Below are 13,567 nucleotides of genomic sequence, written 5' to 3'. Positions count from 1 at the left end.
AACCCGCAAACCGAATAATAGACATCATTGAGATTAATAACTTATTTTTTTTACTATTGTTTATTTAACTGTATAATAATAAAAATGATCGATTGCAAAAGCGAATATCAAACCAATGCTGAGACTTTTTTTAAAAACAATGATAACCTCATATAAAATAAAATGAAACAAATTATGAAACTCAATTCTTAATCAATTTAGTATCAAACAATAAAATTGAAAAAAATGAATTTACGAAAAAAGTTAAGTTAAGTTAAACTCACCATACATGTTAACAGGTCTATGAACTTTCTAAAATTTCATAACATGTTTTTTAAAAACTATTTTTTTAATTATATGTTAAAAAAATCACATAATCGAGTTTAATTAAAAAAAAAACCCGCTAAACCCGCAATCAGGAGCAACCAGAGTTATCTAGTCAAACTTGCAAATCAAGTTATTAACTCCATAAAGTTTAATAACTTAGTTTTTTTTTGAAATTATTTTTTATTTAATTAAATTGTATTAAAAATAAACCATACCGTGATGTTAAGATATTTTTATAATACCAATCCAATGCCCAAATATTTTTTCAATACTGCAATAATCATATAAAAACAAATTAAAATAAATTATTTACTCTAAATTCCCATAAATATACTATATAAAAACTAAATTAAAAAATCAATAACTAAAAAGAAAAAAAAAGTCAAAATGAAAAAAAAAACACATACTATAGATTGCTACTAGTTACATGACCCGCGCAATGCTGCAGGTTAATTTTTTTTGCATAAAAAATATCAACAAAGCTAAAATTTAAAAGTGTTAGGTTTTTCTATAAAACTATACCCAAGAGTCTTGGGTTTGACTGCAACGCCTGACCTAAGAGTAATATGTATAATATTAATAATAACATTAAACTTGCATGACCCAAGTTTAAGTGGGTTTGGCTGCAATACCAGACCCAAGAGCATTAGACATGGGTCTGGCTATAAGGTCGTGCCCTAAAAGTGTGATAATTAAATAGATTAATTAAAAAGAAAAAAACCAAAGAAAAAAACCAATAGGAAGAAAAAAACTAATGAAGAAAAAGAAAAAAATCTGAATTAACTGGGTTAACCCTTCAAACCAGGTTAACCTGTCAAACCTGGGATCCGCGTCATGAAAGTTTGATAACTAAATAGAAAAAAATTGACGGGTTTACCCAGAATTAACTGGGTTAACCCGTCAAATCAAGTTAACCCGTCAAGCCCGGGATACGTGTCGTGAAAATCTGATAATGAAATATAAAGAAATTTAACATTAACAAACTAAACAAAAAAAATTAATTAAAAAGAAAAACAATTCCGGGTTAACTCGTCAAATCAGGTTAACTCATCAAACCCGGGATCCGTATCATGAAAGTCTGATAACTAAATAAAAAAAATTTAATATTAACAAACTAAATTAAAAAAAAATTCATTAGAAGAAAAATAACAAAAAAAATAAAAACAAAAAAAAGACAGCTACAATACTTTTTAGGATATGCTATAATATAATAGAATAATATAATATAATAGTAATAATAATAATATAATTATAATAATGGGGAAAGTTAAAAGGCGTGGGGAAAGTAAGAGAAAAAAACCTATATGAAGAAAAAAAATAATGGAAAAAAAAATCTGAATCACCTGAGTCAACCCATCAAACCTAGGATCCGTGTCATGAAAGCCTGATAATTAAACATAAAAAATTTAATATTAAGAAACTATAGACAAAAAATAAATTAAATGCATAAGCTTTTTTATTGTGGATTGCACCGTGCAGTCCACAGTAAAAGGCTTAAAAAGAAAAGAAAAAAACAAAGGCATACGTCACAAGTTAATTTTTTTTCTTGCATAAAAAATATCAAAAAAGGCTAAAATATAAGAGTGTTAGGTCTTTCTGAAAGGATATACCCAAAAGCATTGGGTCTAGATGCAATGCTTGACCCAAGAGTAATATTATAATATTAATAATAGTATTAAACTTACATGACTTAAGTTTAAGTGAGTCTGGCTGCAACACCGGATCCAAGAGCATTGGATGTGGGTCTGACTATAAGGTCGTGTCATAAAAATGTGATAATTAAATAGATTAATTAAAAAGAAAAAAACAAAGAAAAAAACCAATAGGAAGAAAAAAAACTAATGAAGAAAAAGAAAAAAAAATCTGAATTAATTGGGTTAACCTTTCAAATCAGGTTAACTCGTCAAACCTGAGATTCGCGTCAAGAAAGTTTGATAACTAAATAGAAGAAAAAAATTGACGGATTAACTCTGAATTAACAGGGTTAACCTGTCAAGCCCGGGATACGTGTCATGAAAGTCTAATAATTAAATAGAAAGAAATCTAACATTAACAAACTAAACTAAATGAAAAAATTAATTAAAAAGAAAAAAAATTTGGGTTAATTTGTCAAACCAGGTTAAGCCGTCAAACCGGGAATCCGTGTCATGAAAGTCTGATAACTAAATAAAAAAAATTTAACATTAAAAAACTAAATTAAACAAAATAAAATTCATTAAAAGAAAAATAGGAAAAAAAAATTATGTTATAATTATAATATAATAATACTAATTATAATAATATAATATATTAATAATAAGAAAAGTTTAAAAGGTATGGGAAAGCTACAGTGGCCCTAATAATGATATAAAGTATAAACTGTCCATTTATTCATGGGTGTGGTCTGGCGCAATCAAACTCTGCCTAGGCAACACTGCCCTGGGCAGGCTAACAGACTTTATTACGTTGTTCCTTTGACCATGAATCTTATATTATTATTTTTTTTTAAATTCAAAATGGTTTTTAAATGGAAAATAAATTGTATTTTTATCAAATATTTAAAAATAATTTTTTTTACGGTGACCAGAAAGTATTTTTATCCTATTAATTTTTTCTTCTAATTATATCTATTTATTTTTAAATACTATTATTTCTCGCTGTGATACTTTGAAAAAAGTCGCCAGCAAGTAGCAACTATCCACTCATAAATAATGAAACGCCATCGTACAGAAACCTAACCGTGTTGCAGTTGAAGAGCGATTCTTTTCCTCACAAAACAGCTAGCAAATGCAAAAGTGCAAACTTGACAGAACAGAAACGCAAGTAAAGCGTGTACAAAACCAGTGGCATATAAAGTAATAACAATAGAAACAGAAACCCATTTCTGTAAACAGAAAAATAAAAATAAAAATAAAAATTCGAGTCCTATATATATATAGATTAGATCATATGACTAGCCAAGGTAGCCACTACATCTAAAAAGAGAAGAAAAGAAGCAAGAATCTCGCTGTCATTGTGCTGTCCTGCTCTCCTCAGTTTCTTTCTTCTTCACACAGTTTGCCTTCTTTCCCTTCTGCCTCCAAAAGCCTCTCTTCTCCGCTCAACTTGCAGCACTAAAACAGCCTCTCTCTCTCTCTTTCTTTCACCATCTCACTCTCTTTGGTGCTACTATATTATCCATTTTAATAGTTCATTGATTATTTAGAAGATCTCATGGAGGATCGTAAAGATCAGGTACTCTCCTTCTCCTTTTTGTTTTGTTTATGGACGTAAAGAATCCAGGAGGAGCAGAGCAAGTCAGATTTCCTTCTCCTTTTTCTTTTCTTTTCACCAGCTTCATCGTTGGCTAAGTTTTCTTCTGCTTAATTACATGTAAATGAATTTAAAAAACCTTGAGATCTAATCATTTAGTTTTCAATAATTAGACGGTTTCTTGCATGGTTGAGCAACTGAGTTTTACCTCTTACCTTTTCTTTTTACCCTCTTCATATTCGTGTTTGTGTCGTTTTTGGTCTTAAAAGTTATTACTTGAGTGCTTATTTCGTTACCTCCATGAAACATTCAAACGAAGTAATCATTCACTTTTTTCAAAGCCAAGAACGAGGAAACAGTCAAAGATCATACTTGATTATTTTTACACCTTTTTATTTTTTCAACAGTTGCCCCTGTCAATTTTTTCTCACTGTTTATTTCTTCGCCATATTTTTTTATTTTTTATTTTTGGATGATAGACGTGTTGAATTGAAATTGCCAACCAAGACTTGAATGTTAATGTTAATATTTGACCCTTGATATTATTTTAAATTACGTGTTTCAACTTTCGACAGCATTTTCAATTTTCTTCTTGTTTTTAACGGTGAGAGTATCCCAGGATATCGAAATTAAGTTATGTGGTTGCGTCTCAAGTAGGCGGTCCACACCCAAACTAGTAGTATATACACGTGAAAATGTTATCGTAAAATAAATGGAAACCAACTTACCATATCTCTATCAATAATTTAGACTTAGAGTTTATAATAAATTAATATTTCTTGGAATCAATAAGTTGAGGAAATTAATGGATTGTTATATATATATATATAATGCATTGAATCAAACCACGGGCTTTTGTGTGGAATATTTTTCTTTTTTAAGAAATGACCGTATATAATTACACAATGAGATGAGTCTTCAATTTATTAGGAGGAATAATTTTCAAAACACAAGAACATACGAGTCATTTATCTTATTTAGAGTAAAGAGTGATTTTCATAAGATAAAAATATGATTTTTCTGTAATTTGGATGAAGAAATAGATGGAATAATATATTAGAGAGATGATTTATTTAAGGATTAAATTGATATAATTAAAGATATAAAGATAAATAAAAAATTTAAGAATAAATTGATTTATTTCACTGTTTTTTTTCTTGGAATGTTAATAATGTTGCTGTTAATGATTCTTTTGATATGTAATCGAACATGAATTAATTATATATATATTTTTGGAATGTTAAAAAGGTTGTCATTAATGATTCTTTTGATATATAATCAAATATTAATTAGTTACATTAAATATTTTTTTCGTGAAGAAAAATGCTCCATGGCTATCAGTGCCACAGTTTGGGGACTGGGACCAGAAGGGTGAATTGCCAGACTACTCCGTAGATTTCTCAAAAATAAGGGAAATGAGGAAACAGAACAAGAGGGATGCCTCAAGAGCCAGTCTTGGCAAAGAAGAAGAGCTAATCAACCCAACAGCAACTACTGCTAAAACCGCTCAAACTCATGATCACCGCCACCATTACCATCAGGACCACCACGACTCTCCAGCAGTAAGATTCTCTCAATAGCTTTATTTGGAAAGCATTATTAAACATAATGTGCCAAGTACTGCTACATCTATGCTAGTAGTAGCTCGTAATTATGAATTAGAAATAAATAATTTATGATGATAGTGGCCTCCTTGTGGCTGTGAGAAATTGTTTGGAATTGTTGGTTGTGCTATTAAACTTGGTGGGTCAATGTTGCGACTCGGCAGGTACCAACATATAATCCATTAATAAAAAGCTCAGTCCACTTTGTCGTGGCATCATCGTCCCATTGACCCATCTAACAAAAAAAAAGAGAAGAAGACGAAGAAGTAGAGTGAGATGGGGAAAAAACTTTGGGTGGTTGGTAGTCGTACGTGGGACGGCAGACCAGGTTGATTAACCGGATATGATGTATTAAATTCATACGATAAGAATGTAGTGCTTTAAATTAATCTTCTTTTGTGGTTTTGAAATCTATAGCTGAATATACCGAGTATTTTTCTCAAATCTATATTATTTCAAATTGAACAGGTATGTTTCTCTAGGTTTACATTTTCTTTCATAAAAATTACATGCATGCTTGTATTGCCATGCTTTTATGCTGAAGAAATGTCAATGTCATGTGTGTTGCAGACATGCCAGATTTTATTTCAAACTTGTGCTAAAAGGCGATAAGATTTGTAATCATGACAAGAATGCCTGCCACATTGATTTGTTAATTTGATAGGCACATGGCATTCATTTACGCCATAGAAATGGAATGTTTCAGTACTGTTTCCATCACCTTCTTAGACTCTGGTTGCTGTAAGTCCCTTTTGCCAGATGATCGCTTCTGACTGTTAAGAACAATCAGGAACATGATACATACATTGCATGGTGCTGGTTTTATCTCTTGCAACATGGCAAATGCTTTATCAAGCAAGTGTTCAGTTAATATGGAAATATAAACGCTTCTTGAAATGGTTTAAAACTCCAACCAATGGAATTGATTCTTTGAGCTCCTGCTATTTCTCCTTTATGTAGAAACCGTACTCTGATTGATTTTAACGATACAGATTCTGATTTATTCACTACTGGTTTTCCTTGCAGACAAGGAGGAGCATTTTTAGCTATTTCAACTGCTGTGTGAAAGCCTGAGGTTGGAGGACGAATTTATTGTTCCAGGCCACGTGTAATGATAATGCATCTGGGAGAACATTTTGTGTTTAGCCTTTCTTATGGTTTTAGTTTTCCAACTGGAATCGTTTTCGTTCTTCATCAACGTTATTTCCAGATCGAAACCATGATGTTTAGTGAATTGGTTGACGTTTCTCTGCTCCCTCGCTCTTTAATTAATGCTTGATTATCAGATCAGCCTGAAAAATGCATCTGTTTTGCAAAAAAGTGGGAAAAATTCTTAAGCTGAATGAAGTCATGATCCAATCCTTGTCATGTTCATTGAAACATGGGAGGATACCAATCCAGGTGATCTTTGGACATGGTAGGAATTTTTAAGTGCTATGACGTGGTTTGTTTGATAGACATCATGGGCCCTGATTCCACGGTGGAACTATCTTCCCTGTCATGAAAAAACACAATAAAATGGCAGTGTGCCTCTGACACATTCGGAGTGACGGATAACAGATGTTGACAGAAGCTAAGGATAAGGAGCTTTTTTTACAGGTTAAAATTCTAAAAGACAAAATATATTACGAGGAGATTTTTAAAATATTTATCTTTTATTTATTTTTTGTTTTACTTGCTATTACAGTTCTTTATATAAAAATAACTAGAATGTGTCAGAGGCATAATCATACAAGATAAAAATAGAAAAAAAAAACCTAAAAAAATATTATTTTTTCAAAAAAAACGTTAAAATCTTAGGCACAAATTATTATCTATCAAGAACATTATTTTATATATTGGTCATTTTATTGTGGGTTTCTAACATTTTTATAGGGATATTTTTATCATTGTTTCTATAACAACACCTTTGGAAGTTGCTCATTGTAGATCCTTAAAACAATATTTTTATGTGGGACATCTTTTCGAGAATCCAACCATCAAGATTTTCAATAACAATAACTGACTCAATACTACATAACAACTAATTGCCACGAATCATTAAGCTTTGATACACATCATCGACAACTTCCAACCAAAATCACAGGAATTGTTGGGCTATATGCATGTCATCTATGATCTCCAACCAAAAAACCAATTGACGTAGACAAACTTGTAGATAATAAGTTTTTTACAAGTTGAAACCCTTGATTACCAAGAATATCATAACTACGGGAAGAATTTTAGAATACTTAATTTTTATTCATCTTTGTCTCACCTGTCAAAATATTATTACAACTCTTTATATAGAAAAAAATCTGGAAAAACCTAGTAATATTGAATTTTTTTAAAAAAAACTAGAAAAGTATCGTAATACACTATAAGAAAAATACAATTAACGATGAAAAATATATATATTTTTAAAAAAGGCTCCTACATCAATAATGAGGTTTGTTACAAGTTAAAACCCTCGAATATTAAAAAAACCATAATTATAGAAAAAATTTCAAAATATTTAATTTTATCCATCTATGCCTCACTTGTCAAAAAACTATTATAACTCTTTATATAGAAAAATCTAGAAATATACTAGTGATATCAAATAGGAAAATTATTCCCTTTAAATAGGAAAAAATTTATAAAAGCATAATAATACATAACAAGAAAATAAAAATAGAAAAAATAAAATTAACTATAAAAAATATTTATTTTTTAAAAAAAGCTTTTGCATCAGTCTTTCCAAGTTAGAAAGAACCCGTTCTCAATTTCAAACCAAGTTAAAAACCTTCCTCTATTATAGACATCCATTTATATATGAGTTATCTCATCATAAATCTCTAACATTTTTTTGTGATTCACTCCATCACAGGTTCTTAACACAATAATTTTATGTGAGACACGTCATTATAGATTCCTAACACATCACATTTGTATTAGCCGTCTCATCGTGGGCCTCACATACCATGATTTCCAAAAACATCAATTGATGCAAAAAGAAACAACACACTAATTTTTAGATGTTTTTTTTTTAATGAGATAATCTTCTCATTCTTTCTAAACAAGCATGCCCTATTTAGTGATCTCTTTTGGTTATGGTTATTCAACAACATATAATAATTAACCATAAAAAATCATTAACATAGACAGGAGCGAAGATTAATAAAATTTGTTACTATTCAAAATTACATGTTATTTTTGTGTTTAGCCTTTTCAATTTTATCATTTAATCCAAATTTGTTATATGTTATTTTTCTTAGTTTGGTCTTTATTTTTTTTTATTTGATTTTTTTTGTTCAATTGATTTTTCCTTTCAATATCACCCTTCAAATAAAAAAATATTAGTTATCTTTTAATTTATTTTTTTTTTTCAATTTTGATCTTCATTCTTTTAACTGCTAGTTTTTTCTATCATTTTATAATTGATTTTTTTTTTTAATTTTGTCCTTCAAGATTTAACTGGTTGAAAATTGGATTTCATGGTTTTTCTAGATAGGTTTTTGATCTAATGACCCAGGTCATATGTTTTAATTAAAATGAGTTTACATCTTTTTTTTCTCTTGTTTTTTAGTTTTTTTTTATGTCATGATTCGACAATGATTTGTTTTAAATGAGCTTTGTGATTTTCTTCACTTTTATTTCTATCGAGTTATATTGATCTCATAACTAATGACATAGATTTGACGAATTAACTCATGTTGTCCTTCAAAATTTGATTGGTTGAAAATTGAATTTCATGGTTTTTTTGAATGGGGTGTTTTTGGTCTAATGACCCAGGTCACATGTTTTAAAAGTTTAAACGGGTTTACGTATTTTCTCTCTCGTTTTTTAGACATTTTCTTTTTTGATGTCATCATTTGACAATGATTTGTTTTAAATGAGTTATGTAATTTTCTTTATTTTTATTTCTATCGGGTTATCTTGATCTCATAATCAATGTTATAGATTTGGCGAATTAACCCATACTGACTTGAGCCTTTTTATGGGGGGTTGTTTTTTTTTAAAAAAATAAATTTTCTTTTTTCAAAATTTCCTTCAAACTTTGGTTCTTTTTTAAATTAATCCTCATTGTTTTTTTAATTTTAACTTTTTTTTGTTATCCCATTAGCATTATCGAGGTCGCGGGGTTTGATCGTCTTGCTTGGTTTTCATTTATTTATTTTAGATCATTTTGTTAGTTGATTTATTTTTGTTTCATCATTCTACTTTCGATTTTCTCAATTTGTTTTCTATTGAATTATCCTACTCTTATTACTCAAATTACATGTTTGTCATGCCAACTTGAGTTAACTCGGGTCGGTTTGTTTGTCTTTTTTAACCTAATTTTATCCTTCAGTATTCATGTAACTAAGAATTGAGCTACATTAATTTTATTTTTTTATACTAAAATAAAGAAATGATTCGGCCCGGCATAGATCTAGTATATAAACTATACCAAGTTGCTGGGTGAATAACTTTATTCTAGACTCACATTTTCTATTCAATATCTATGTCTGTTATCATTTTAATTTTGGCCTGCCCGAGCTTTAATACCACCTTAGCTATGATACATCATTGGTGCATACTATTCTTTGATGTAAAAAAAATATCTGAACATTGTTAATGTTTTTTCTGGTAAAAAAATAATCATAACATCCATATGCATTTTCATAACCCCATCTGAAAAAAACAAACAACTCAACATCCATCTGTCCAAGGATTTATTTGAATGGGAGAGAAGCCGACCATGAAATGGCTCAGGCGAAGGTTCGAGTGAAAAAAACACGCCAAGAAGACCAAGCCAACCAAATAAAGAAAAAACAGAGAGCCATGAAAAAAAAGAAAAGGACATGAACAGAAGAAGCCCGCCCAAGGCAGCGAGCCCAGAAAGGAAAGAAACCCAGCCGAGAGAAGTAGCTCCCAAACATAGTCCACAAAGCATCCAGCCATAAAAAAAAGACTGCAAAACCTCTCACCATGAGCCGCCACCCAAACCAATCCAAGAAGCCACCACCTCCAAGCCCAAATAACAAAAACCCATCCACAAAGAAGGCTCAAGCCAACCCAAGCCCACCACCGAGGCAGCCAAGATAACCCAACAAATCGAAGCCACCCAAAATACCAAATGCTTCGTGAACTAAAATTAAGAGGTAATTGGAGCTTTTACTCTTTAAACACGAAAGAGAGAGTGATGATGATCAAAGAATAAGAGAGAAGAGATGGGAAGATGTCTAGCCAAGAATAAATGTAATTGATTCCAGGAAGCAAATATACTTCACATTAACAAATGAGGGCGTGGTAGCTGGATTTAAGCTGGTAGCTAATTGGTAGGTAAATGGCTTATCGTTTTGGTTGTGATGCAGTCATTGCATGTTATTATATTTTTTTTTATTAATATAATTATTGGAATCAGTTTGCTACTAATTTGTAAATACTTTATACCTTTATTTTTTATTTATATATATATATATACACACACACACACACAAACACACACACAAGACACACACTAGAGTTAGAGATTAAGCTAAATAAATATTCATATTTTATTGAAAAATAAAACAAATTATATGAACTCATAGGCATCTTATCTAGGTATTAAAAAAATGATACGGAAATAGAATATTATGGAGCTTAGTTGAAAGCAAAACGTTGGAGTGTTAAAAATAAAAATAAATTTAATTTAACTTGATAAAAATATCCTAATATTGGGTATTTAAACAAATATTCAAAAGAAGAACGGATCAATACTAGTTTTAAAATGAAAGAAAAAGATTAAAAAAAAAAACTTTTCTCCTCTCATGATTTACTTATTCCTTCCCTTACAATTTTAACATTAAACAAGGGATTAAATATAACCCACCCTAAAAATTTTCTTATACCTCGCAAATTGAATTAAGCAATGCTTACAATTATAATTTGAAAAAATAAATTTAAAAAAGCTAATTTTTTTTTCTAAACTGTAAATGCTGAGATGTGTAACGTAGATGCGTGGGCGAGCAGACAAAAGAGTGGGGCCCGGGGGGTAGGTACAGCAGTTGTTTTGGACGCTGCTCCTCTTCTAACCTTCTCGCACAGAAAGCTTGCCAACTCGTCCTTCAGCGTGACATGACAGGCTGCCACGCAGCAATAGGAAGTACAAGGCACTTGCGGTTCACTGCCTGTGATACATCCTGGACAAATCTCAAATTAGCTCCAGAACTATATAGCTTTGTAAAACTTAAGGAGCTCCATTGAGACAAAACTAGTCGAGGTTTACAAAACCTGGGACTGTGTGGGAGTGGTAGTCACAGACAAATATTATTGATTTAGACATTTGTTATGTACATCGCACGATCACGTCTACTATTCAAAACCACCGTACCGCCTCTCAGGTAATGCTAGGTTTATTGATTTATTAGAATGTCGATCGATTTATTCTAATCACTTCCTTTTCTATGTTATAAATTGGGTAATTAGTATACAAAATTTTAAAAAATCAACGAATTAACATAGGAGTAAGAAATTTTGACAAGATAACGTGGTTTAATCATGTTGTGCTTTTAAAGAGTATGTTTTTGAAGAGCAACATGGTTAAAGCATGTTATTTCTTGTTCAACCAGTTAATTTATTCATAATATTCATTAAAATTGGTTGATTAATTGTGAAAATAATAAGAAAAATCTTAAAATTATCAAAACCAGGAGGCTCCGGCAAAATTTTTTATATCTAAAAATTTAATGGTCCGCATAGCGACACATATGCATCTATGGGAAAAAAGATCTTCAGAAACTCTTGTAAAAATTTAAACGTAATCCAACTTTCAGATAAAAAATCATGATATTTTTTGAGCTATTATTCTGGTATGACCAGACCTTCTCTTGGACCTAGATCTTTCATACCAATCCATAAACATATATGTTATGTCATCCACGTAATATATTTTAGGCAGATCATCATTTAGTTATGGTAGACTTACACATGACTAATAAGAAAAACTTCATAAAATTACAGTTCTTGTATGAAATGATCGACCGATTAATATAATTAGATTCAACCTGTTAAGATAAAAGATTGGTGTTTGATTGTACCACTTTTGAGAAACATAATATTTATTAAATTTCATTATTTAATTAATGTATTTTTAAATAGTATTGTTATGCCAAATTTTTATGTTTATTGTGGTAATTTAAAAAGAAATCTCAAAACAGGTCAGTGACTACGAAACCATGCAAAAAATAATATTATTATTTTACAATCTGTGGGAGGAAATTATTTATTTATTTCTGGTCAGAGTCGGGGAGGATGACTTGCTGGGTCATAACTACCCATTGGATGTAGCCTCGAAGTTTGAACTTGGACTGACCATATGATAAAAAAATATAAGAGGATTGGATTGAGAGAGAGAGAGAGAGAGGCAATGAATGGCGAGAGTAAAGACGTTAAAACGGGCCAGTAACATAAGGTCAAATGACTCGTGTCATATATCACTTGAAACGTCTTCAAAATAGGAAAAAAAAAAAAAAAAACCCACCTACCTGACCCACGTAGTTGGTAGGATAAATTTTATTTTTAATATAAAAATTAATTTACAATGTAGTGTTTAACATAAGAAATTCTAACAATTAAATTAAAAAGCTAATACATATAATTAATTAAATTAATTAATAATTATTTATACAGTTCCTTAAATTAATTCGAGTCAGTATACACTGAGTTATGATTAAATTGTGCTATTGTTTTAGTTAAAAACTCATTTATTTACAATGTAGTGTTTAACATAAGAAATTCTAACAATTAAATTAAAAAGCTAATACATATAATTAATTAAATTAATTAATAATTATTTATACAGTTCCTTAAATTAATTCGAGTCAGTATACACTGAGTTATGATTAAATTGTGCTATTGTTTTTAGTTAAAAACTCATTTATTTTTGTATTTTAAAAATATTTTTAAAAACATTTGAAAATTTTTTATATTATTTTTTATTTTAAAATATTTTTTTATATTTTTAAATTATTTTAATATATTTTTAAATAAAAATTACTTGAAAAAATTATACTGGACGACCTACCTACTGCATTAAAAGAGCAATTTCAAAATTGGCCTCCTCATTAGCCACCCGTCACACAATTTCATGCTTACCAACCCGAAAACTGACGACGGATTTATTTATTTTTATTTTTTTGGATCGGGGGCCCAATTGGTTGGTGACAAAAGATGATGGTGTCACCGTGCCACTCAAGCTTATACCTACCCTATATTCGGTATTTTTCCCTTCCAAATTCCAATACAGGAAACGACTTAGTTTTGAGCATCCCCAAACCACTAACCTAATCTCATCTCCTCAATTCAATTCAACAGTACTGAGATCAAAAAATACCCTTTCTTCCAGCCGGTCCATCTAATTTCAGTCCGCCACGCACAACTTAAGTGCATGCATCCACCTTCACGATAAGGCAATGTTTGGGATTTCAGCTCGAAAAAAA

General features: G+C 30.2%; 1 protein-coding gene across 1 annotated transcript; it reads left to right on the top strand.

Moving 5' to 3' along the window:
* The first annotated feature begins 3,229 nt into the window (after positions 1–3,229).
* On the top strand, positions 3,230–6,387 carry LOC7486338 (uncharacterized). Its single transcript, XM_002307095.4, has 3 exons — positions 3,230–3,519; positions 4,857–5,099; positions 6,168–6,387. Exons 1-3 carry the CDS (start codon positions 3,499–3,501, stop codon positions 6,213–6,215), a joined length of 312 nt encoding a protein of 103 aa, XP_002307131.1. The 5' UTR covers positions 3,230–3,498; the 3' UTR covers positions 6,216–6,387.
* The last annotated feature ends 7,180 nt before the right edge of the window (positions 6,388–13,567 follow it).

The sequence above is a fragment of the Populus trichocarpa genome, chromosome 5 (genome assembly GCF_000002775.5).
Source record: "Populus trichocarpa isolate Nisqually-1 chromosome 5, P.trichocarpa_v4.1, whole genome shotgun sequence".
NCBI lineage: Eukaryota > Viridiplantae > Streptophyta > Magnoliopsida > Malpighiales > Salicaceae > Populus > Populus trichocarpa.
Note: the sequence above shows the minus strand (reverse complement) of the source record. Positions and strands in the feature narration are given on the sequence as shown.